At 33.6% G+C, this 26,892-nt stretch overlaps 1 protein-coding gene and 1 pseudogene across 7 annotated transcripts; both read right to left on the reverse strand.

The window, feature by feature from the left end:
* Positions 1 to 3,933: 3,933 nt before the first annotated feature.
* Positions 3,934 to 12,432, reverse strand: LOC120258253 (annotated as a pseudogene).
* A 2,607-nt stretch (positions 12,433 to 15,039) lies between these two features.
* Positions 15,040 to 24,599, reverse strand: LOC120258061 (carbon catabolite repressor protein 4 homolog 4-like). Of its 7 annotated transcripts, none has more exons than XM_039265402.1 (11): positions 24,498 to 24,599; positions 22,921 to 23,009; positions 22,581 to 22,621; positions 21,076 to 21,125; positions 19,932 to 20,001; positions 19,162 to 19,283; positions 18,548 to 18,633; positions 17,110 to 17,260; positions 16,711 to 16,858; positions 15,445 to 15,800; positions 15,040 to 15,339 (listed from the first exon to the last, which is right to left on the reverse strand). In XM_039265402.1, the coding sequence occupies exons 1-10, from the start codon at positions 24,554 to 24,556 to the stop codon at positions 15,456 to 15,458; spliced, it is 1,161 nt and encodes a 386-aa protein (XP_039121336.1). In that variant the 5' UTR covers positions 24,557 to 24,599; the 3' UTR covers positions 15,040 to 15,339; positions 15,445 to 15,455. The 7 variants fall into 7 exon arrangements, 3 of the variants coding, with proteins under 3 accessions (XP_039121336.1, XP_039121335.1, XP_039121337.1); XM_039265401.1 differs by having other exon boundaries at positions 22,921 to 23,027; positions 24,498 to 24,580; XR_005535947.1 differs by lacking the exon at positions 15,040 to 15,339 and adding an exon at positions 15,962 to 16,087 and having other exon boundaries at positions 15,672 to 15,800; positions 22,921 to 23,027; positions 24,498 to 24,585.
* Positions 24,600 to 26,892: the final 2,293 nt, after the last annotated feature.

Consider the following 26,892-nt stretch of genomic DNA (forward strand, 5'->3'; position numbering starts at 1 on the left):
AAAAAATTTATAATGTGAGGTAAGTTAATATGCAGGCCAATTAGGATCTGCTATATGTATCTAAAATGATATATCAATGGTTCTAATTTTATATTGATAAATCTCTTTGTCTTGCAATTTAATGGCTCCTCTTACAGGAGACTCGGTGAATATTATCGGTATAGTATGTTTATAGTATATTTATATATTACTACAACGTAAGGGATTTAACCTTACACCACTCACTAACTACTTATGATTACTTCCACTAGGCCATCTAATGGTTGTCATTGTTCTAACTTCTAAGTTTTTTTATATTATTTTTATTTTTATACCAAAATGCTTATAGTTTTATCTAAAAAGATCTACTTAGTTGTAGTGCAATAGTATAGTTTGTGTAGTGTCCAATTAGCTTTTGACATATGTAACAAAAATATATTAAAATATAATAATTTTTTTATAATACTTTTTTTTTTCATGAAATTATTCGACAAGTGTAAAAAATCCAACATGTTTAAAGTATTTACTCTTTTGTCAAACTCTTTAAAATTTGTGGTATGCTCTACCTATTTAATAAGTCTTTTTTATTTATTTATGCATATCTTCATTGTTAGAATATTAAAATCATGGTATAATTTCATGAATAGTGCATCTACCATTCTAAATTTACTTTTTTTTAATCTATTTACTTTAAATTATATTTTTTTTATCTTTTATTTATTTTAATTTAGTGATATCAGTCTCTTTAAACCTTAAATCCTAATTCTAAACACTCAAAAATAAAAACTAATATGACTCATTTAATATTGTAGAGGAATTAAAATGTCACAATCTAATTAAAATTGTATGTTTGAAACTTTATTAAAAAATAATAACATTGTCCGCCCCATTAATAGTGTTTAAAGTTAAATTTATATATGTTATGTTATTAAAGTCATCACATATAAAAACTTTATTTTAGAACCCCCATGGTGCATACAATATTTGTAGCATTTATAACCCAATCAATGTGTAGCATTCAACAATCACCTCTGCTTCTTACACACAGTAATATAGTACTAATTTGTCCTTTGAAAGCAAAAAAAAAAAAGAAAAAAAAATGTAGACAAGAATTATAAAACTAGAAAACAAAAGAGCATCAATGGAGGGTAAATTTTTCATGTGTCACTGAGTTATTATGGCTGATTTCAATTTTTTTCATTTTGTTTTAATTTTTTTTTCATTAGATATTAATTTGTTTTCACCGGATAATCATTTGGGGTTTTTAGGCCAAATTTAAATGACGTGATGGATGTTGACTCGGATTAAGTGAGCTGAGTTAGCATCCTCACTCAAATTAAAATGAGCTAGTCGAGATTCTCTCTCCAACCCGGGATGAGAAAATATAAAAAGAGTGACACTAAGCATTTCAGCCACCACGCCCATCTAAATTTGGCTAGAAACCCAAAAACCATTTAATGAAAAACAAATTAATATCGAATGACCAAAAATAAATCGAAACACAACGACTAAAATGAAATCACCCATAACACATCGACTACATAAAAAATTCTATCCCCATCAATGGAATAAGCAATGCTTTCAAACAAGATTAAAAATCCTCATCGTGGAGGGGCCAAAGAATTTAAAAAAGAAACTTTATTTTTATTTTAAAAAACAGTTGTATATATATTTATTATTCTACACAAGCACATGAGAAGTTATTGTTTTTCGGAAATCATTTATTTACTTTTAGCTGAATACTTAAACGGTGTCTTTATGTGCCAACTGTTATGTTTCTTTCTCAATTGTTTATGAAACTCCATTAATTGATTATGTTTCTTAAAATTAGGTTTCATGATTGCTTGCCTAATTATTTAGGCCGTCCGTTCTTTTTTATTTGGCATAAATAACCGAATCTTACATACCAATATAATTTAATAAAAAATTAATTATTTTTTTTTAAAATAACCCTTAATTTATATCTTCATATTTCTTTCTAATATTAAATTTCAAGAAAAAAATTGAATAAAGTGTTAGGGTAATTTTGGAAAAAAAAATAATAAATACTTCTTGATGTTTAAAAATGATAGATATAAAAAATCATGGGTTTATGACAGATAAAAAAGAACAGAGGGAGTAAAATTTTTTCCTCCCCACTCAATAATCTAGTTTTCCAAGTAAATATTTATGGTTTCTTTTATGTTATCCCTCATTTTTATATTATTTTTATTTTTATACCAAAATGTTTATAATTTACTTTTAATTTGTATGTTTTACGGTTTTACTCATGATTGTTTATATTTAGAGTATTTATATTTATGCCCAACTATTTAATGTTTTTTTAGATTATCTACATCTTCTGATCTTGTTATTTTGTTTGTATACATTTTTATTTAGTAAAGTATTAAAATCATTTTTCAATCTATTAATATTGTTTGGAATTAAAGTTATATGTTATATAAATATAGTTTATCACAAACAAAATTTTTTCCCAAAACCTCCTAATTTTTAAAATAAAGATGATAATTTCCAAAGTGTTATTATTTCTTTTTTTTATCTTTGATTTTTTTTAAACTTTTATTAAATTCTATATTTATATAAAAACTAAGATGAAGATGTTAAAATAAGTTTTATCAATCTTGTATATATCTAGCTTAGATCCATATACATATATTAGTTATTGTAAATAAAACCTTTTAAAGCTATAGTAGTTTTAAAATAAATATAATAACTTTTACGTAGTATTATTTCCTTTACTCTTTTTTTAAGTTCTATTAAACACTAAATTTATTTTAAAAATAAGATAAAAAAAGCTTAAAAAACTTTAAATACAAGCATTCCGTAGGATGTGGGTTGAGAGTTGAAATTCCACCGTAAAATAAAATATGTTTAAACAATTGCATAATAGTTGGCTTAAAAAAAATAAATTATGAGCAAAAATTGATTCATAGGTCAACGATATTTTGTGAAATGTATTTATACGAAAAGTTTAAATTCTATTCAAAATGTATTTCTGATTATAAAAGTGAGTTTGCAGCTCAATTTTCATACCAACAAATAATACAATTGGACATTCAATTTTTGAATTGTACACGTTCAACGCTTATTGTATGCGTTAAAAAAAAAAAAAACAAATCAAGATCAATAAAAATATAAAAAATAATACGCACACACACAAACAACCCCACACGGAAGAAACCAAGTAACACATAAACAATGCCTTGATAGTAATGCAACACTTAGTTAGAACATGTGAATAATAAGGAAAAAAATCGGTTTAACACATCCTTAAGAATATGTCTGCACAGAGATAATAAACACTTAAGCAACAACAATACTCAGTTGGATTAAAATATATATATATATATACACTTACAAAAACTCTAAATGGTCGCGTAGTAAACCATAATCATTTAAATAAACTCTAAACAGTTGAATAGAAAGCACTGAACCCTTTCACGCTATAAATGCTCTTCAGAAGGACTCCGTTGCCCCTAATTATCCTTCACATATATATATTTTTTTTAAAAAAAAAAAAATGGATAAACCACTTCTAATTAAAAGAACAAACAGTACAAAAGTTGACCACTAGATGTGATAAGTTACAACAAAAGTAAGAAAGAATTTGTAACATCAAACAAATACTTGGTTTATTGTTTCCGTTATTATGTTGATTTAAAAGGGGTTGTGGTTCACAACCACAAGCAGACCGGGGTGGATTGAGATTAAATGAGATGTCAGAGTTTCAGTGAACTGAAGCAGGTTTGGTTCATGGTTGGTCAGTACTCCTACAACCACCAGCATTCAAGTAAGTAGGTTCCCCAATCCTCAAAACTCTTTATGACAATTCTGCAATGCACTCAGGAGACGCTGCAAAATTAATGGTGATTTTCTCATGAAATAAATGATATGAATTGTAGTGCCAACTTGCAAGGAAGAACCTGCCTCGCTCCCATACGCTAAGGCCAATTGTCAAGTGTCAGCTTTATTGATTTTAGGAAGATGTTCTTCTAATGGCTTGGATGTTGTTGAAGAGTTTGAATAACTGGGAAAAGTCAAAAATCTCCGACAATTGGTAGAGGTGTCACTGGGGTTTGTTGGTGGAAGTTAGAGCAGGCTGATCGGTTTCAATGAGTTGGTGTTTGATAAGAATTATGTAGTCCAGTGTCCATGTGAAGCCAGTAGTGCAGTTTGTAAATGGAGGTTCTCCGCAATTACGCCCATAGGGATTGTGCAGCTGAATAATGGATGCTGATATAATGTTACTCATAAACCTGAAATGACAGGAGAAAAAAAGTTAGGACTGGGGAGGAAAAGGAAAAGGAAGTAAGAAGTGAATAGTGATGCAAATTGATCAAATTATGATATATTGAGAATCTAATGTGATGCATTAAGTTAGAAAAGAAAACCTACAAGTATAATTGCTATTTTTTGGTGCTTTCATCTGTTGTTATGTATACTTCATTCTTTCTAGGGAGATCCTTCATTCAAATGTAGGAAGAATCAAACAAAATATTTTGCTTGAGTGCTTCATCCATTATGCCAGGAATTGACTACTAAATGGCTTCAGGAGGTAGGGGTGTACGGTGTACCACCTAAATACATAATCACCACTCTTGAGCACAGTGATCTGAGCAGTGTTCTAATAAGGGAAAATGCAACTTATTATCCTTCAGTTAAAATAGTAGCCAAAGTTTTTGAGGAAATAATTCCAAAATCTATTGGTTAATGACACTCTAAAGTTCAGTAAAATGTTAGGCCTGGAGAGAGTCAGATTATTATTTTAAGTTCATGTGCACAACAAGTGGGTCTGAAAAAGAACAAGTACTGATGCATTTTCAAAAACAAGAAAATATTCATCAAAGAAGATAAATTAAAAGACTCACTATTTTTCCATAGAGCGAAAGAATACACAATAATACGCAGAATAGAAGTTTGAGCCTGGAACAGCAATCTGAACATTCAGAAAATGAAAGTACATTTTGATAAGCAGTAGAGTAGCAAGCTTTTAGTTGGTGTAAAATATATAAAGCATTTATTGTACACACCTACCGATTAATAGCTAAAAAGATAGCGCTAGCCCACAATTCATCCTTGCGACTTTATATAACAAACACTCTTGTCTCATGCATGGATCCATGAGAGTGTCACATAAACCATTGGAAATTTGGAACCAAGGAAATTCTCCACTACATTATTAAGACCAAATCAGAATATCACTGTAATAGTATTCAATAAAAGAGAATGCTGAACAAACCTCATCCTCAGGGGTTTAGTTAAAATCACAATAAATAATGATCGATGGGGAGCACCCATACTTATCTGAAGCAAGGTTTAAAAAAACAAAAGACGTACTTAAAGTGTTTTGCTTTTATGAGACGAGACAGAGGTGTTTTGCTTTTATGAGACGAGACGTAAGCCTCGAGGAGGTCCGGGGCGTAAGCCTCAATAAAAACTGAAAATTATAAATAATAATTGATAAAATAGACTAAATAGTCATAAAATTCATAATAAAATAATTCATTGTTTTTGGTTTTCATTTTTTTTTTAACTTAAACTTATTTCATAGTTGATTTTAAGTTTGTTTTTATTTCATTTTGATTTCATATATTTGATTTCATTGGATTGGAGATGATTAACAATCATCATTAAAAATGATTAATTATATATCATGTTATAAAAAAATATTTTTGAATAATTTGTTGATAATGAATATAGAATAATAGTTAATTTATATTAATCATTAGTGTTAGATTAGTATTTAAATTATAAATATGTTTAATATTTTTAACTTGAGATATAGGTAGTGAACATCTTTGATATATTATTAAAATATATATTTTATGATTAATTCTTTTTTTAGAATAATCTCATCCATTGATTTGATGATGGTTAAAAAACCTTAGCCTCCACCACATTGTCTCTTTTCTCTCATCACCAGCTCAAAGCCGCCAACACCGAAAGCCATCCGACACACCAGCTCAAAGCCTTCCGCCGCCGTCCACATCTTCTCCGGTCTTCACAAGTCCGCAACCACCCCCTTCTCAAAGCTGCCACCACCAATAGCCGTCACCACCACCTCAAAGCCATCCGCCATTTTCTTTTCTTATCTTCACGGGGCGTACGCCTTTTCCGCCTCGAGGCTCACCTCCTCAAGGCGGAGCGCCTCGCCTGGTTGGGGCGCAGGCTGCGCCACCGGCCATGGGGGCGTACGCCTTGAGGCAAGCAGCCACTGCCTCGCCTTGAGGCTCGCCTCGAGGCGTACGTCTCACTCGCCTTTCTAAACGTTGATCTGAAGTAACTTCCTTAAACTGAGCAACCCTCTGTGGAAGATACTTCACTTGTGCAAGTTTAACATCAATCAATTCTGGATCCCAGTGATCAAAGAAAGCATGCAGAAAATAACTACATCAACGATTGATAATAGAATTTAGAAGAAAAAAAAAAAACACAGAATTCTCGCACATGGTGGATGCTTTTTGCTAACAAAGAAAGCATAGAGTCCTACACAATGCCAACATATGACAACTATCATTAATAGCATGGGATGAAAAGAAGAGAAAGGGAAGTTGCTGATCCCTTGTTCAAATTTCAAAAGCATGGTTCAAAATTCAAACTAGTTATGCACCAACAAATGTGAGTATTTGCCACGATGACCAGATGGTGAAAAGGATCATTAAGCATGCTTCAAAGTTCAAACTAGTCATGTACCAATAAATGTGAGTGTTTGCCACGATGACCAGATGATGAGAAGGATCATTAAGCATGCTTCAAAGTTCAAACTAGTCATGTACCAATAAATGTGAGTGTTTGCCACGATGACCAGATGATGAGAAGGATCATTAAGCCTGAATGCTGCAAGTAAACCCACACAGTCATGTTTAAGCCTGATATGTGGATCATTAAGGTCTCCATGATCACTAAGATTGTCCTTGTCTGACGATTCTGAAAGGAATTAAACCCAATGAATCAATTGCTAAAATCTACATTCTACATTGATTTGATATTAAGCAAAAATCAACTAGATGTGAAAGCATAAAAAGGTTGTTAAATCCTAGCAACAAAACAGAAATGAACCAACTGCTGAACATGTTCAAGTTTCTGACAAATTTAAGCGAACAGATATATGAAATAAAAAGATCATGCTGTCAGAGATTTCTTTTAACATTCAAGTTGGTCAATCAGTTGAGCTGTCTTTCGACAATGGATCACAAATTTCTTCATCTCTTTGTTTGCCAGCTTCTCTCCCTTTGTTTGGCAGAGTTAATGCGAATGATCATGCTAGTTGTACATTTCAAGGAGAAACAATTAGTACAGTATGGGCAAGATCATAAATGGGAATAGGCTCAGCCCAATTATGCATCAGACAAAGCCTAACAACTATATGAAATTATGAATGATGAAGATTATGGTTTTGAAGAGAAAACAGTCTTCATCCCAAAATAAATTACCCTAATCTGAAAATAGTTCAGATCAAGTCAACTCCAATGGTGCACTAAAACTCATACTTGGCCATGCTAGGGATCCTAGAATAATAAAATTTATATATATCCCAGGCTTATATTATTAAGGTTGTTTCTCATGTATTATAGATCACCTACATGCGACTCCAACTCTTTGCTGGTCAGCAGGTTTCATTTTGATCAGCATGGCATATGCCCCATAGCCATATGTAATTAACAACCTACCCACCCATTCCACCCTTCCAAAATACCAAATCAGCACTCCTCCCCTCACAAGTTTCTCTATATCTTATTTTCATTTTATCAGCTTTCTAAGACTAGAAGAGTTCCTTCTCCTCTAGTCTCTACATAACTTAATGCAGGCACCATGGCACAAGTATGGTCTCCTACAAACACCAAACATCATCAATCATCCATGCAACAGGCAACGTTAAGGCTAATGGAAGATTTTTGATAAAAGGGAGACCATTGGCACTCATCCTCCTACTCCTGCCTCCAGAAAAAGCCAAATCCAAATTTGAGGTCCAAAAGGAAAGTGCTCCAGCATGCTGGTAAATAACAAGTTTACAAGTATAAATAACAAATGGGTAAATAGAATCTCTAACCAAAAGAGGAAAATCTTGTAACAGTTTAATTTTCATTTATGGTTAGTTGATAGAACATGACAAAAGATTTCACAGAAAATTAGAACAATTAAGGAAGGGGAATGCTGCTAGTCCTGCGGTTGCCAAAAACTGCACAGTACCTGTTTCTGATGTGTCTGTTGATCCCAAGGTTCAAAGAGTTTGCAAGATCATTGTAATATACTTCTTCCATGGAGACCAATTTGGGAGGAAGTCACAACCAGGACATGCATTACATACTGAGCCACAATGAAATATAAGTAAACAAAAACATCATTAGCACAGATTTCGAAGAAATAGCTCGGATCCTTTAGAGTGAAAGAACACTTAGTATCTCAAAAGTAACTTATCAAAATATAAATGAGAAGTTTTGCGGCACCAGCTTGCAAACCTCAATGGGCCTGGTAAAGCTGTATTAGTGCCTTTATCTTAAGCTTTATATGATTTGGAGTAGCACATTAGGTTGCACATTGCCAGAGGAAATTTTTGAGAATTTCAGTGTGCACGAAAGAGAGAATTGCCCCATATCTAAAGTAAAATTTCCTATAAAAAGAGTGATCACAGATTTAAAATAGTGAAGGTGCACTGTGACATTCCTGTTAGATGAAATTGAATAAGTTATTGAGGGAGTAATTAACAAGCTGGCTCCTTATTTATGAACATATAATACTAGGTAAATTCCTTCAGGTTTGCAAAAGTATAATAATAATGGGCAGAAATTTTTTAGCATACCAATTAGGATTGTAGAAAATTCCACATCCATCGTGTTTTTGCCCATTCCTCTGTATATAAGTGCCTGAATATCCAGTGCTCTCCAAGTTGCTTTTGTAGAAGCTGTCATATTCATCTAACTCCTGAAATATGTGGAAGGGAAATCTCCCATATCAGATATATGCAGAAACTCACAGACACTCCTCAAGTCTAGAAGGAAAAGGTAACAAACTAAAGTAAGGATGATACACAATTTAAGTTAGCAATAGTGAAACATGCCTAGTTGAGAGTCATTAATAAAAATCATCCTGGTATGAATTTACACAAGCAGAGCATGTTCAAGTTTCCTTTTCATAGACAATGGAACTTAATCAATACCCAGCCATGTATGCTGATTCAGTTGTGCTCCTGCATTTCAAGATGCATTTGCAGTTATGGAATTGCTGAGTATATCTATTCTGCAGGCAGATCTTTAAAAAGAGAAGGCCAAATTAGAAACTGATTTTATTTGTGATCACTGAAAAGAAAGAGTCCAGATAGTGATAAAGAAGACAGCTATATCTATAATTTAGTTGAAAGGTAAGTCACCTATAGATACCGCATGAAAAAATATAAACATCATAACAAGCAAGGCTTATGAATATATTACTGAAATACCAAACAAATGATCCACAATGCTCCCCTGGATATTAATTATTAATGGGAGAAGATATAAATGAGGGGAAAAACATGTTAGTTCCTTCCAGTAAATGGAAAATCTGCGGATTATGGAGAGAAACATTCCACCATTGGACTTGTATGCAGAGGAAATCAGCATTAAAGCTCTTCATGGAAGTCAAAATTTCTTGTGAATGAACTTTCCACCTACTACACAATACAAATGAGTCAATTTGACTAAGAAGAAAAGCATAGCAGAGAAAAATTAATAATGTAAAAGAAATATATTACAAGAATATTTGGCAAACTATTTTTTTCCAGAGATAAAATTGCCGACTTCTTCACACTGCATGCCAAAATTATAGGAATAAAGCCTCATAAAATCAGCTCACTCTATGATCAGTATTTCTTGGCTCATATAATTAAATTAAATAACAATAGTAAAGCATGGAATAAGGGTAAAATCACGACGTAAGAATTTCTTGAATCATTCAGCACATTTTGTTTGCCAAGGCAAAGATCTCAAACTTCCAGGCATAAATTACAAATCTACGATTTTATCCGAGGTGCCATGATATTGATACAGACAGTTTCAGTTCTTCAATATGTATAAACATGCATTAATTATGTTATGTTACAGCCATGTCACTTAAGCCAAGTTCCCAGAGAAAGACATGACAAAACAATAGCGAGTTCATAGGAAGAACCCTAGTCATTGATCATAAAAGGGAAAATTAGATTCTTATAATTTACATTAGAAGTCTATGTGTGAGAAAGACTAAATCAGTAATAACCAAAATTCTAAGTCCAAAAGATACATCGAGCAAGAACGATAATCGAAATATTGAAGTACTAACAATGATGGAGAAAAAGGATATACAATGGTGCACAAGGCTCCCACTATCATGGGTAATGTGAAGAAACACTTTCTCACCTCCCATGATAACTAATACCATGTTGAAATAATTTTGTAGAGTAATAAACAAAAACATGAATCAATTTCACTTAAGTCCTATTCTTAAATGGAAGCTACAACATTGAAAAACTACTAATGAATTAACAAACAAAAACATACAGTAACTAAATAATTCCAGATAAAACAGGAGATGGGACAATGGTAGTAAAGCAGTTCTACAAAAAAAGTTCACACACAACTTGACAAATGCCATAACATGTCATGAATCATGATACAATTCTTGTTTGCACATTAAAAGAGTAAAGTAAGAGAATTCAAAAAGTAATCCAACTTAAGTCACCAAGGCATTTTACTTGAGATAAGAAGATGGAGAGCCCGGAAAATAGGAGCTCTTCACATGTACCTGCAATAAAATGGAGGAAACCTTCAACACATTACATTCAGGCTTTATGATAAAGGAAAAGAACGCAAAATCCTAGGACCATGTGATCACATGATCTACACAATAACACAATTATGTAGCATAAATTAGTATTGCTAGAGCAATATCAACTCATCAATCCCATTTTATTAATCAAAATCTTAATTCTTCAAAGAATAAATTTATGTCCCATATGTTCCCCTGTATAATTCCTCACCAGCCTTCAAGAAAATACTGAGTGTTAAGAAAAAAAATTATTCACAAAGATAAGCCAGTGGCATTAATCCTGATCTTAGGCTCATTTCCCAAAAGAATTCTCATGGTCATCCCAAGTCCAATGTATTGCAGATGTCTGTGACATATCATTCTCTGTCGGACTCGAAGCTCAAACTTTGATCTATATCCAATAGGCCCAGCCTCACATTTTGCTTCTTAACTCATTTGCTTTTAGTTACTTCTTAAGACTTTTGGTTATTTAGGTAGCAAATAACATCAGAAATAGGTCCAAATTCACATCCCTACTAAAATTTGCTCCACTTCGAACTGAATATATATATATATATAGACAGCGCCCAGAAACAGAAATAGTTACATTCCAACTGAATTTTAATCTGCCTCAAACAGGATATATCATAGGTATATATATGCATATCATTTCCTAGACACTAGAGCAACCAGTGTGGTTTGTAGCTACCAGAAGGTTGAACTAAACCACATTAACAATCATGGACTCCATGTGAAATAAAGTTTTAGGACCCTTACCATTGATATTAATCAATTCAATATATGGGACTTTCTTCAAAGATTAAAGTTTAAAATTAAAAATGGTGTTCCCTGTACAGGAACCAAACCTATACAATGTGCTTTAACTCCATCTAAAATTAGGGACCAAAATAAGGCAGTTGTCGTTCATATATACAATATTTACTCAATAAATTGCAACAACATCAGCAACAAGCATTATTAAATATGGACACCAAACATAATAGCAAATTAAAAGTTAAGGAGGAATCTACATACCTGTGCTAAAATGTTATATTAGACAAGGCAGAATTTGAAAGCTGGAATATCATTTCAGCATGTGAACCATTTAATGACATGCAAATATTTTAGAAAAGATATTAACATGGAATATATAGCACTATATATAAATAGCGTGGCCTGGGCACCTAAAACCACACACAACTGTAGATGGACACACAACTCAAAATAGCCACTTTCTTGTTCTTAAATGTGTATCATTGTGTTCACATGCTTTGCGGTCATTAAGAAAAATATTTTTCTCTTTAACCTGTGTCACCAGTTTCATTTGAATAAGTGAATGCGATTTTCACCCTGAAAACAAATGCATTTTACATACATCTTGTGTTGTCCCCTCCATCTTCCAGAGAGATGAACTTTGGGGAAATTTGTCCTGATGATCCACTCATTTTACTCTTACACACCACGCTGCAAATGAAAGTAAAACTACAATAGATTATTAATGGAAGCAAGTTGTAACTTCACTTTTTCTGTGCATCTGCAATGATAGATGCTAGTAAAAGCAAAATGAAGCAATAACATCAATTGCCCACAAATATGCAAATTTCCCCAGGTGGTGCAATAACTTCACTTTAAGACCAGAATTACACTCATGTGGTAAGTTTTTGGGGAAACATCTCAACTTAGGGAGTAAAATAATCTGCACCTGTACTTTTAAAGAAAATATAAATGAAACAGAAAAGAAGTTCAGAACACCACAGTCAAAGATAAGATTATTCTATGTTCTTATGCCACCTAACAGAGTGAAATCAAAAGTATTAAGAGAAAAGTATGAGCATCCATTGATGTGAACTATCAGAATGACCAAGTAAATAATTGAAGGATGCTTGCATTTTTCTGAAACTTCCATATACAGTAATTTCAAGTGGCATTTCAAATGAGCACAGATTCCTATCCAAAAGGCAAAGGTAGTGGATTGTGTACCAACCAAAGACTTGGGATTTCCAGTCCAAGAGAAACAGCAATCCATACTTTCATAAAAGAGCTCATCATCAGTCAGGCTTTCCTTTATGTTTATTACTTTATTATATTTCATGTCATTCGAAACTTCAAAAATAAGATTCAATGTCCACATATTTCTAAATTTTAAACCACAAACCTCATGAGAATAGAAAATTTTTTACCTAAGAAAGGTTCAACTGGGGAAGAGAAAAATAAAGCAACAAAATGAAGAATAGGTCAGCATGCCTAATTTATTATATAATACACTAAACGTCCAGTCCACAAAGCGAGCTCAACATGTTGAACAAAGAATTTGAATCCAAATCCTATCTTGGCTCTAATAATAATAGAAAAAGAGGAGGTTCACCTATGATTAAACACTATTTAAGAGTAATAACAAGTAACCTTGCTATAGTCTAACACAAGTGCTTAACTAAGCTGGAGAAAATTCTTGCATCACTGGTGTGCTGTCTGTATCAAGACTAATGCATACCTTCCACATAAAAATATGCTCATTTTATTTGCAAATCCAACCCGTATAACCTTAACAATCTTACCTCAGACTTACCAAAGACTTTGTAAATTAGCTGTCAAATAAGGTCATAGGTCCAATCCTCCCATTATTTTACAAGAAAAAAAAAACTAAAAAACAGAAAAATTCACATAATAACAGCAAGACTCATCAATCCAAGACAACAGACAAACAAGAATGTTAACAACGGAAAAACATGCATCGCTTACATTTGATTTTCGTACAAGAAAAAACCATCATATCCAAGAAAAACACAGCATGGAAGCAAGATCCGGCAATCCACAACAACAAAACAGAAGAATGTCATCATGTTTTCAATCAAACCAATAAGCAAGGATTCATTCAATCATCATCGGTATCTCTAACCCTCTAATAATTTTTAGAAAAAACCCATCAAATCCGAAAAACTCACAGCATTACAACAAGATCCATCAATCCAGAACAAACAAGAGCAATGTTAGCATGCATTGATCCGAACAAACATCAAATCACACAAATCAAGAACAAATAACAAATCAAAGAAAAAACCAATGATGGAAGAGAGAGAAAGAGTAGCAAACCAGGGCTGCACGCGAAGACGAGGGAGAGCAGTGAGGGCTCGAAGGAGCATTCCTTTGTCTCTCTTGCTTTGTAGCTCTGAGCTTCTTTTATATGTTTGAATGATGACGTCAGCAAATCGGGATTTGATATTGGTTATGATTTTTTGGCCGTTGCTCACAAATGACACACTTAACCGGGATTTATATTTGGTTAATGACATCTTGAAGCGCATGCCATGTTTGGAAATAATGGCCCATTAGCTAATAATGCAAATTCACAGAGTTGCCTTGCAACGGTGTAATTATATGTGCTTGCTGTAAATTATGGAAATATAAATGTTATTGGAGTTTGTTTGTGATATTAAAGGATTAAAGGCAGAGAATAAAAAATTGCTTGTTTCAAATTTTTAATTTTAAAGTTTTTAAGAAATTATAATTGTTAGTTTTAATTTTAACTTTTTGTTGGAACTCCATATATTTTTTTTGGCAAAATCACCACTGATATAAATGAATTGTTAAAACACCACTGATATAAGTGAATTGTTTTTTAACATTGTATCCGACTAAAGTGTTTAGTATTTGTCTATTTGTTTAACTACTACTCATGATAGACTAGTAACTAAATAAAATTAATCATATTGTATATATATAATGGGCTCCGAGTCGGGAGGACATGTAAGTCTCTTGAATCGGAGACAAAATAACACAACATCTCTATATATATACATATATTAGATAAAATTGATCAATTAAAATTTTGTTAAAATAAAAAGAGATACAGGGATTACAGAGTAGACAAAGTAGATGATATGGTTACATAGTCCACTGGAAATATTTGTGTGCATATATTATTAATTAAGGTTTTTCCTTATAATGAAGCTCTTTTGAAAGCATGTGAAGCAAATTGATCTGCCCACACATGAAGGAAAAAAAATTGTCTATAAAGATGACATATCTATAAAGGAAACAATGCCTAGATAGTGATGTAACATTTTGTTAGAACATGTAAATAATAAAGGAAAAAAATTGTTAACCACCTTCTTGAAGATATGCCTATAAAGATATGTCTGTCTATATAGAGAAAATAAACACTTGGGCAACAACACTACTCAGTTGGATAAAAAAATACATACACTTGCAAAAACTCTAAAATAGTTGGATAGAAAACCATAAACATGTAGATAAACCCATAAACAGTTGAATAGAAAGGCTAGACAGCAGAATGGAAAGCACTGAACTTGGGCAATTTGTCAGGGATCATTCTCAATCTATATGTTCTAAGGTTCCTTTCATGCTACTTCAGCAGACCTCAGAAACGGGGATCAGATTAAACTCCGTTACAACTTACCCTTCACATTGTAGTAAAAAAGAATTTGTAGGATTAAATACTTGGTTTATTGCTTCAGTAATTTTGATTTAAAAGTGGTTCACAACCACAAGCAAACCGCGGTGGATCATGCCACCAGCATTCAAGTAGGTTCCTCAATCCTTGAAATCTTCTTTACAGCAATTCGGCAATGCATTCAGGCGACGCTGCACAACCAACCAAACCAATTAATAGAAAATGATGAAATTAATGGTGACTCTCATGAAATAAATGAGATGAATTATCATGTCAACTTGCATGGAAGAACCTGCCTCGTATACCCCTACTGTCCATTGTCAAGTTTCAGCTTATTAATTTCAGGAAGAGGTTCTTCCAATGGCTTGGATGTTGAACAGTTTGAATAACTGAGAACTTCAAAATCTCCGCCAATTGGTAGATGGTCACTGGGGTGTTGGTGGTTGGGCAGCCCGCCAATAACATCAGGTGATCCAGGTCCTGGAAGTTGGAGAAGGCTGATCGGTTTCAAGGAGTTGGTGTTTGATATGAATATGTAGTCCAGCGTCCCTGTGAAGCCAGTAGTGCAGTTTGTAAATGGAGGCTCTCCGCCATTACACCCATAGAGACTGTGCAGCTGAATAGTGGATGCTGATATCATGTACTCATAAACCTAAAATGACTGGAAAAAAGTTAGGACTGGGGGAGGAAAAGGAATAGGAATAGGAAGGAAGGAGTGATGCAAATTATAGGTCAAACATAAAGCATTAAGTAAGAAAGAAAAACCTACAAGTATAATTGCTATTTTTTGGTGCTCTCATCTGTTATGTATACCTCATTCTTTCTAGGGAGATCTTTCATTCAAATGTAGGAAAATCTAACAAATTTTTGCCTGAGTGCTTCGTCCATTATGCCAGGTATTGACTACTAAATGACTTCCAGGAGGTAGGGGCGTACCACCTGAACACAAAATCACCACTCTTGATATTAATGACCTGTGCTGTTCCATTAAGTGAAAATGCAACTTATTATCTTTTCCGTTGAAACAGTGGGCAAGTTTTTGAGGAAATAATTCCAAAATCTGTTGGTTAATGGCACTCTAAAAGTTCAGTAAAATATTAGGCCTGGAAAGACTGGGATTTATCATAAGTTCATGCACAACAAGTGGGTTTTTTAAAAAAGAAGTACTGATGCATTTTCAAAGAAAAGAAAATATTCATCAAAGAAGATAAATTAAGTGATTCACTATTTTTCCATAAGCGAAAGATGGGCGTAAATAGACAATAATAAGCAGAATAGAAGGTTGAGCCTGAAATGGCAATCTGAACATTCAGAGCATGAAAGTACATTTTGCTAAGCAGTACAGCAGCAAGCTTTAAGTTGGTGTAAAATATATAAAGCATTTATTGTATACACCTACTGGTTGATAGCTAGAATGATAATGTTAGTCCACGATCCATCCTTGAGAATTTATAACCAACACTCATAGACATGCATGCATCCATCAGAGTAACCATTAAACGAAGGAAATTCTCCACTACATTATTAAAGACCAAACCAGTAAAAGAGGAAACCGAACAAACCTTATCCCCAGGGGTTGAGTTAAAATCACCAGCAATAATGACAGAGGGGGAGCAACCATATTTATCTGATACAGCTTCCTTAAACTGAGCAACCCTCAGTAGAAGATACTTCACTTGTGCAAGCTTAACATCAATTAATTCTGGGTCCCTGGAGTCAAAGCAAGCACGAAGAAAATAATTGCATCAACAACAATTGAAAAATAGAATTTAAAAGAAAAAACAGAGAATTATTGTACAAGGTGGATGCTTTTTGCTAACAAAGAAAGCATAAAGTCCTACAAAATGCCAATATATGGCAAATGTCATTAAGAGGATGGGATGAAAAGAAGAGGAAGGTGAGTCACTGATCCATTGTTCAAATTTCAAAAGCATGGTTCAAAGTTCAAACTAGTCATGTACCAATAAATGTGAGTGTTTGCCATGATGACCAGATGATGAGAAGGATCATTAAGCTTGAACGCTGCTAGTAAACCCACACAGTCACGTTTAAGCCTAATACGTGGATCATTAAGATCTCCATGGTCACTATGATTGTCCTTGTCTGAAAATTCTGAAAGGAATCAAACCCAATGAATCAATAGCAAGACTCTAAATTCTCCATCGATTTGATATTAAGCAAAACTCAACTAGATGTGAAAGCATAAAAAGGTAGTTACATCCTAGCAACGAAACAAAAATGAACCAACTGCTGGTAACACATGTTCAAGTTTCTGACAAATTTAAACAAACAAAAATATGAAATTATAAGATCGCGACAATGGCCAGAGCAATAAGAGATTGCAATTCCAAACTACTCATGCTGTTAGAGGTTTCTTATAACAGTCAAGATGGTAAATCAGTTGAGCTGTCTTTCAACCATGGATCACAAATATCTTCTATCTCTTTGCTTAACAGCTTCTCTCCCTTTGTTTGGCAGAGTTAATGCTGATGATTTATGCCAGCTGCACATTGCAAGGAGAAACATTATTACAGAATGGGCAAGACCATAAATGGGAATAGGCTCACCGCAATCATGCATCAGCCAGAGCCTAACAAATATATGAAATTGTGAACAATGAAGTATCTGGTTTTGAAGGGAAAACAGTCTTCACCCCAAAATAACTTACGTTAATCTCAAAATAGCTCAAATTAAGCCAACTCCTGTGGTGCACTAAGTCTCATCCTTGATCATGCTAGGGATCCTAGAATAGAAAAAATTATGCATATCCCAGGATTAGATTATTAAGGTTGTTTCTCATGCATTATAGATCACCTACATGTGACTCCAACTTTTTCTTGGTCAATAGACTTCAATTTGATCAGCTAGCCACCTACCCATTCCACCTTCAAAAATCACCAAATCAGCACTAAGATTAACTGCCCCACTACTCTTTATATCTTATTTTCATTTTATCAGCTTTCTAAGGTTAGAAGAGTTCTTTCTCCTTTAGTCTTTACAAAACTAAATGCAGGCACCATGGCACCAATATGGTCTCCTACAAACACCAAACATCATCAATCATCCATGCAACAGGCAACATTAAGGCTAATAGAAGACTTTTGATAAAAGGGAGACCATTGGCACTCACTCTCCTAGTCCTGCCTACAGAAAAAGCCTCATCCAAATTTGAGGTCCACAAGGAACTGCTCCAGCATGCTGGTAAATAACAGCTTTAAAATGTATGACTAACATAAGGGTAAATAGAATCTCTAACCAAAAGAAGAAAATCTTATGACAGGTTGATTTTCACTTATTGTTAGTTGATAGAACAACATGACATAAGGTTTCACAGAAAATTAGAGCAACCAAGGAAGAGGAATACTACTAGTCCTGCAGTTGCCAATAACTGCAGAGTACCTCTTTCTGATGTGTCCGTCGACTCCAAGTTCAAAGAGTTTGCAAGATCGTTGTAATATATTTCTTCCATGGAGACCAATTTGGCACTGGAGGAAGTCACAACCAGGACATGCATTATATACTGAGGCACAACGAAATATAAGTAAACAAAAACATCTTTAGCAGGGACTGCGAAGAAATCGCTCAGATTCTTTGAAGTGAAAGAACATTTAATATCTCAAAAGTAACTTATCAAAATATAAATGAGAAGTTTTGCGGCACCAGCTTGCAAACCTTGATGAGCCTGGTAAAGCTGTGTTAGTGCCATTATCTTAAGCTTTATATGATTTGGAGTAGCACATTAGGTTGCACATTGCCAGAGGAAATTTTTGAGAATTTCAGTGTGCATGAAAGACAGAATTGCCCCATATATAAAGTAAAATTTCCTATAAAAAGAGTGATCACAGATTTAAAATAGTGAAGGTGCACTGTGACATTCCTGTTAGATGAAATTGAATAAGTTATTAAGGGAGTAATTAACATGCTGGCTCCTATTTTACGAACATATAATACTAGATAAATTCCTTAAGGTTTGCAAAAGTCTAATAATAATGGGCAGAAATCTTTTAGCATACCAATTAGGCTTGTAGAAAATTCCACATCCATCACGTTTTTGCCCATTCCTCTGAATATAAATGCCTGAATATCCAGTGCTCTCTAAGTTGCTTTTGTAGAAGCTGTCATATTCATCTAACTCCTGAAAAATGTGGAAGAGAAATCTCCCATATCAGATATATGCAGAAACTCGCAGACACTCTTCAAGTCTAGACGGAAAAGGTAACAAGTTAAAGTAAGGATGATACACAATTTAAGTTAGCAATAGTGAAACATGAGTAGGAGCTGAGAGTCATTAACAAAGATCATCCTGGTACGAATTTACACAAGCAGAGCATGCTCAAGTTTCATTTTCATAGACAATGGAACTTAATCAATGCCCAGCCATGTATGCTGATTCAGTTGTGCCCCTGGATTTCAAGATGCCTTTGCAATTATGGTATTGTTAACTATATCTATTGTGCAGGCAGATCTATAAAAAGAGAAGACCAAATTAGAAACAAATTTCATTTCTGATCACTGAATTGAGAGAGTCCAGAAAAAGAAGACACCTATATCTATAATTCAGTTGACAGTTAAACACCTATAGATACTGCATGAAAAAAATTAAACATCATAACAAGCAAGACTTATGAATATTATACTGAAATACCAACCACATGATCCACAATGCTCCCCTAGATATTAATTATTAATGGGAGAAGATATAAATGAGGGGGGAAAACATGTTAGTTCCTTCCAGTAAATGGAAAATTTGCTGATCATGGAGAGAAACATTGCACCATTCGACCTGTATGCAGAGGAAATCAGCATTAAAGCTCTTCAAGGCAGTCAAAATAGCTTGTGAACGAATTTTCCACCTATGACACAACCCAAATGAGTCAATTTGGCTGAGAAGAAAAGCATAGCAGAGAGAAATTAATAATGTAAAAGAAATATATTACAAGAATTTTTGCCAAACTAGTTCTTTTCCAGAGATGAAATTCCAAACATTATGAAAATAAAGCCTCATAAATTCAATGCACTCTATGATCAGTATTTCTTGGCTCACATAATTAAATTAAATAACAATTGTAAAGCATGGAATAAGGGAAAAATCATAATTTCTAGAATCATTCAGCACATTTTGTTTGCCGAGGCAAAGATCTCAAACATCCAGGCATAAATTACAAATCTAAGATTTTATCCAAGGTGCCCTGATTCAGACACAGACAGTTTCCGTTCTTCAATATGTATAATCATGCATTAATTATGTTATGTTACAGCTATGTTCCTTAAGCCAAGTTCACAGAGAAAGACATGAGAAAACAAAGTGAGTTCACAGAGAGGCACCCGAGCCATTGATCATATAAAGGAAAATTAGAGTCTTATAATTTACATTAGAAGTCCATGTGTGAGAAAGACTACATCAGTCTTAATCAAAATGCTAAGTCCAAAAGAACATCGAGCAAGAAAGATAATAGAGATATTGATGTACTAACAATGATGGTGAAAAAGGATGTACAATGAATAAATTGGTCCACAAGGCTCCTGCTTTCATGGGTTATGTGAAGAAGCACTATTTTCTCACCTCCCATGATGACAAATAGTATGTCGAAATAATTTTGTTTGAGTAATAAATAAAAACGTGAATTAATTTGACCGAAGTCCTATTCTAAGATGGCAGTTGCATCATTGAAAAACTACGAATGAAGTAACAAACAAATATGTACACTACTTACATGATTCCAGATAAAATAGGAGACAAGACAATGGTAGTAAATTATTTCTACAAAAAAGTTCACAAAGAACTTGACAAATGTCATAACATGTCATGAATCATAATACAATTCTTGCTTGCACATTAAAAGAGTAAAGAGAAATTTTGAGCTTCAAGTGTGACCAAGTAGAATTCAATCAAAAAATAATCCAACTTCAGTCACCAAGGTATTTACTTGAGACAAGAAGATGGAGAGCCTGGAAAATTGGAGCTCTTCACATATACCTGCAATAAAATGGTGGAAACTTTCAACAAATGACAATCAAGCTTTATGATAAAGAAAAAGATCACAAAATCCTTGGACCATGTGATCACATGATCCAGACATTAACACATAATTCTGTAGCATGAATTAGTATTGCAAGAGCAATATCAACTCATCAATGCCATTTTGTTAATCAAAATCTCAATTATTCAAAGAATAAATTCCTGTCCCATATGTGCCACTCCCCTGTAAAATTCCTTACCAGCCTTCAAGAAAATTTTGAGACTGCTAAAAAAAAAATTGTTCACAAAGATAAGCCAGTGGCATTAATCCCACTATAAGGCTCATTTCCCAAAAAAAATCTTCATGGTCATCCCAAGCCTACCCTAACGTATCATTCTCTGCTCCCCCAACCCATGGAACCACATACCAAATTGTGTGATTCAGATCATGGTATGTTTAAGTTCTGGGAATACCATGAATGGGAATTATCTCGATGAAATTAACTTTCCAGATTTTTATATAAAACAGAAAAATGGGAGAAATTAAGACTAAAATGGGGTAGATTTCAAAAAAATAAAAACAAAAAAGAACTTCACCTAATTTCTTATCAATTTGACTTTGAAGGTTGAGTCTTTAATTTACAAAGTTAGATTCTCTTCTGAATTGAGTCTTATAAATTTGTTTATATTTTATGAAGTTTTTAGATAACATACATAGGATATACTATTGATGATCCCAAAAATATTTTGGACCATACTACGACCCAAAACATACTACCAATTAAGCCTGCCCTTTCGTACCACAAAATTTCTAAGCTACGTACCACGTTCCGTTTTCGCATTGCATACCGAAGCATACCCTGTACCATGTAACTATGGGCCAAACCTTACATTTTGTTTCTTAACTTATCTGCTTTTAATTACTTCTTAGACTTCTAATTACTAGGTAGCAAATAACATCATGAATAGCTCAACATTCACATCCCTACTAAAATTTGCTATGCTTCGAACGGAATATATATATATAGACAGTGTCCAGAAACAGAAATATTTACATCCCAACTGAATTTTACTCTGCCTCAAACTGGAAAAAAAATATATCATTTTCCAAACACTAGAACATGCAGCGTGGTTTGTTAGCTGCTACCAGAAGGTTGAACTAAACCACACTAACAATCATGGACTCCATGAAAAAAACCATTTTAGGACCCTTACCATTGATATTAATCAATTCAGTACATAGGACTTTCTTCAAAGATTTATGTTTAAAATTTAAAATTTTGTTCACTGTACAGGAACCAAACCTATACAATATGCTTTAACTACATCTAATAATAGGGACCAAAATAAGGCAGTTGTTGTTCATGTCTACAATATCTACTCAATAAATAGCAATAAGATCAGTAACAAGCATGATTAAATATGGACACCAAACAGATTAGCCAATTAAAAGTTAAGGATGGATTTACATACCTGCGCTAAAATATTATATGAGACAAGGCGGAATTTGTAACCTGGAATATCATTTCAGCATGTTAACCATTTAATGACACGTAAATATTTTAGAAAAGATAGTAACATGGAATATATAGCACTATATATAAATAGCGAGGCATGGACACCTAAAACCTCACACAACTGTAGATGAACGCACAACACAAAATAACTGCTTTCTTGTTCTTAAATGTGTATCATTTGTTCACATGTTCTGTGGTAATTAAGAAAAATATTTTTCTCTTTAACCTGTGACACCAGTTTCATTTGAATTGGTGAATGTAATTTTTCAGACTGAACTCAGATGCATTTTACATACATCTTGTGATGTCCCCTCCATCTTCCAGATAAATGAACCTAGGGAAAATTTGTCCTGATGATCCACTCATTTTGCTCTTACACACCACACTGCAAATGAAAGTAAAACTACAATAGATTATTAATGGAAGCAAGTTGTAACTCTACTTTTGTTGTGCATCTGCAATGACAGATGCTAGGAAAAGCAAGATGAAGCAATAGCATCAATAACACACAAATATTTAAGAACAGAATTAAACTCATGTGGTAAGTTTTTGGCGAAACATCTCAACTAAAGAAGTAAAACAATCTGCACCTGTACTTTTTAAGAAAATATAAAAGAAACAAAAAAGAAGTTCAGAACCCCACAGTCAAAGATAATAAGACTATTCTATGTTCTTATGCCACCTAACAGAGTGAAATAAGAATATTAAGAGAAAAGTAGGAGCATTTATTACTGTGAACTATCAGAGTGACCAAGTAAATAATTAAAGGATGCTTTGCATCCTCTGTGAAACTTCCGTATACAGTAATTTCAAGTGGCTTTTAAAATGCACACTGATTTCTATCCAAAAGGCAAAGGTAGTGGATCATGATCCAACCAAAGACTTGGGAGATCCAGTCCAAGAGAAACAGCGATCCATACTTTTGTAAAGGAACTCATTATCAGTCAGGCTTTCCTTTATGTTTATTATACTCCATGTCATTTCAAACTTTAAAAACAAGACTCATTGTCCACAAATTTCTAAATTTTAAATCGCAAACTTCATGATAAGAAAATTTTCTGCTTAAGAAAGCTTCAACTGGGCTAGAGAAAAATAAAGGAACAAAATGAAGAACGGGCCAGCATGCCTAATTTATTATATAATACACATAAATGTCCAGTCTGCAAAGCAAGCTCAACATGTTGAGTAAAGAAATTGAATCCAAATCCTATCTTGCCTCATATATTAAAGAAGTTCACCTATGACTAAACACTGTTAAGACTAATAACAAGAAACCTTGCTATAGTCTAACCCAAGTGCTTAGCTAAGCTGGAGAAAATTCTTGCGAGCGGTCTGTATAATCTTAACAATCTTATCTCAGGCTTACCAAAGATTTTGTTAATTAACAATCAAATAAGGTCATAGGTCCAATAGTCCCATTATTTTACAAGAAAAAAGAACCATAAAATCCTAAAAAATCACAGAATAACAGCAAGATTCGTCAATCCAAGACAACAGACAAAAAGAATGGTAACAATGATAAAACATGCATCGCCTACCTCTCATTCTTGTACAAGAAAAAAACCATCATATCCAAGAAAAACACAGCATGGAAGAGAGATCCGGCAACCCACAACAACAACAACAACAAAAGAAGAATGTCAACGGTGGGCATCATGTTTTCAATCAAACCAATAAACAATCGGACATATCATCTGATAATTTCTAGTAAACGAATCAAATCCGAAAAACTCACGGCATTACAACAAGATCCATCAATCCAAAACAAACACGAGCAAGCAAATGTTAGCATGCATCGATCCAATTCAAGAGTCAATCAATCCAAACAAACGTCAATAAACAACAAATCAAAGAAAATCAAAGAGTAGCAAACCAGGGCTGCGGCGCCGAGACGCGAAGACGAGGGAGAAAGGTGAGGGATCGAAGGAGCATTCCTTTCTTCTCTCTTGCTCTGCTGATCGGCGCTTTGACCTTCTTTTATAGGGTTCAGCGATGACGTCAGCGAACCGAGATCAGATATTGGTTATGATTTTCTGACCGTTGGTTCAAAAATAAAAATAACGCACTTGAGTTGAGATTTTATAATTGGTAACCATCTTGAAGCAGTGCATACTGCATGCCATGTTTGAATTTGGATCCATTAGATAATGCAAATCCAATGAGTTGCCATGTTTTAATTATTTTTATGTGTTTGCTGTAAATTATGGAAATATAAATGTTATTGGAGTTTTGTTTGTAGTATCAAACGATTAAGAAAAGGGCATGTAGAATGTTTGTTTTAAATTTTAACTTTTCAGAGAAACTATTATCATTGTTTTAATTTATTTCTTTTTGATTGATTGTACAGTATACACAATCAAACCAAGTCTTAACCCGATCAAAGTGTTTAGTATTTGTCTTTATTTTTTTTTAATTTACGGATGATACAACTCCAATTTTTATTTCCTGAGTACTTTTAGTGATCTGTCCAATGCAATCACATGCATTGAGTTTAATTATATTTTTACTTCAATATAAAAAATTGGCCGAGTGTCACTGCCCTCACTACATGATAAAAAAAATTATATAAAATGGGAAAAAGTTAATCCACTTCCCCCCACATCCCAGCATTTTAGTTATGGTAAACAAATTCTTAGTAACACAAATTTATTTTTATTAAATTTTTATAATTTCAATAGTTTATTATTTTGATAAAATAATCCTTTTTTATTGAGACTTTTAAAAATTATTAAATAAAATTAATCTCATGAATTGGAGACAAAAATAATATATATCCATGATTACAGTGCAAACTAAGTAGATGATTTTTTTTTCTTGAAAAAATCGACAAGCATCATAACCTAGATATTTGCACGTGTGAGGAGTAAGGCTCAACGCCAACTCACGTACTCTCATCTTGCACAAGACATGAGATTCGATTCCGGGTCCTTCTCAAAACGAATGTTCTACACAAAAAACCCAGGAACCTTGGGCTAGCCCAATGGTAACTACCCATGATTGTAATTGAGAGGTCTCGAGTTCGAACCTCTCGATTCATGATTCATATTTAGGGTCCCCGTGGGAGTTACGTGTGAGGATTCACTCGTTCTCCCTCCGGGTTGCATGGCGAGATTCCGTGAGGTCATTCAAGCCCAGTGCTCGGCACTCCGTTTGTCCTTTCGATTTGTCGCTTGTCGACTTTTGTCAAAAAAACCCGATATCAATTGGCTCAAAGGCCGTTAGTTAACTAAATGATTTATCAACTATAAGACGTTAATAAAGTACACAAATAATAGGATCAATATTATTTAGAACTCTTACCTTCTAGTGCAATGGGTTAAGTGAGTGTTGTTTGGTTTATTTTAAAAAAAAAAATGTGCAAATCGAATTGGTTGGATTTGATCGATTGGATTACTATTGCGATAATGGTTAGAACTTTAAAAAAGACAGTATTATGGATACCCAATTTTTTTACTGTAAAATTGTTGGTAATACTGTTTATCTCGTTTTTTCACTATTTATTATATTATTAATAACACTATTATTTACAATATTACATTATTACTGTGCAGATATTGCTGATAGGAATGGATGATTAGAAGCGTTGGATTCAAATCCAACGCCTGCGAAAGGACATCCGTAGAATGCTTATATGTGAACGTCCCTAGTAAACTAACCCTTCAACTGAGAAACTAAAAAAAAAAATGAAATTATGATATTAATTGTTGAATAATGTTATATATACGCATCAATACTAAATTTATCAAATAATCAATTTCATTTTTTTAAAAACATCAAGGACGGAACCTAATGCAGTCATTTTAATTATTTCACCAATATTTAGTTTTTTTTTTAATGTTCAATTTTTCTTAAAAATTATATATTGGTATACGGGTCGCTGATAGAGCTCTTCATCGAGTGGTGAGAGTTCGATTCTCTGAAAAGCGCATTTTCCCGGGAGATGTGGCGGTGGTTATGTGCAGGGTGGATTCAACGCCCATGCGTGCGTGGGCTCCCACTGCTTCACCGAGACTTGCACTGCACCCCGAGTTTAGCGAGGCGCTCGGATTATCTGTTTTCTCTTGTTAAAAACATGATAAACCACTTGATCAGCACAAGACCTTGTTTTCCATGGATATCAAAAGGCGACAAGGACCTTGATCCAGTTCCAATGGAATGGATCACACTTCTATAACCCACAGATAACTGCGTAAACCCGACAATTAAATAAAAGCAGAGCCCATTGATAAGTATTTAAAAAATAAAAATAAAAAATCCCCACGAATTCC

Source organism: Dioscorea cayenensis, chromosome 4, assembly GCF_009730915.1.
Source record: "Dioscorea cayenensis subsp. rotundata cultivar TDr96_F1 chromosome 4, TDr96_F1_v2_PseudoChromosome.rev07_lg8_w22 25.fasta, whole genome shotgun sequence".
Classification (NCBI taxonomy): Eukaryota; Viridiplantae; Streptophyta; class Magnoliopsida; order Dioscoreales; family Dioscoreaceae; genus Dioscorea; species Dioscorea cayenensis.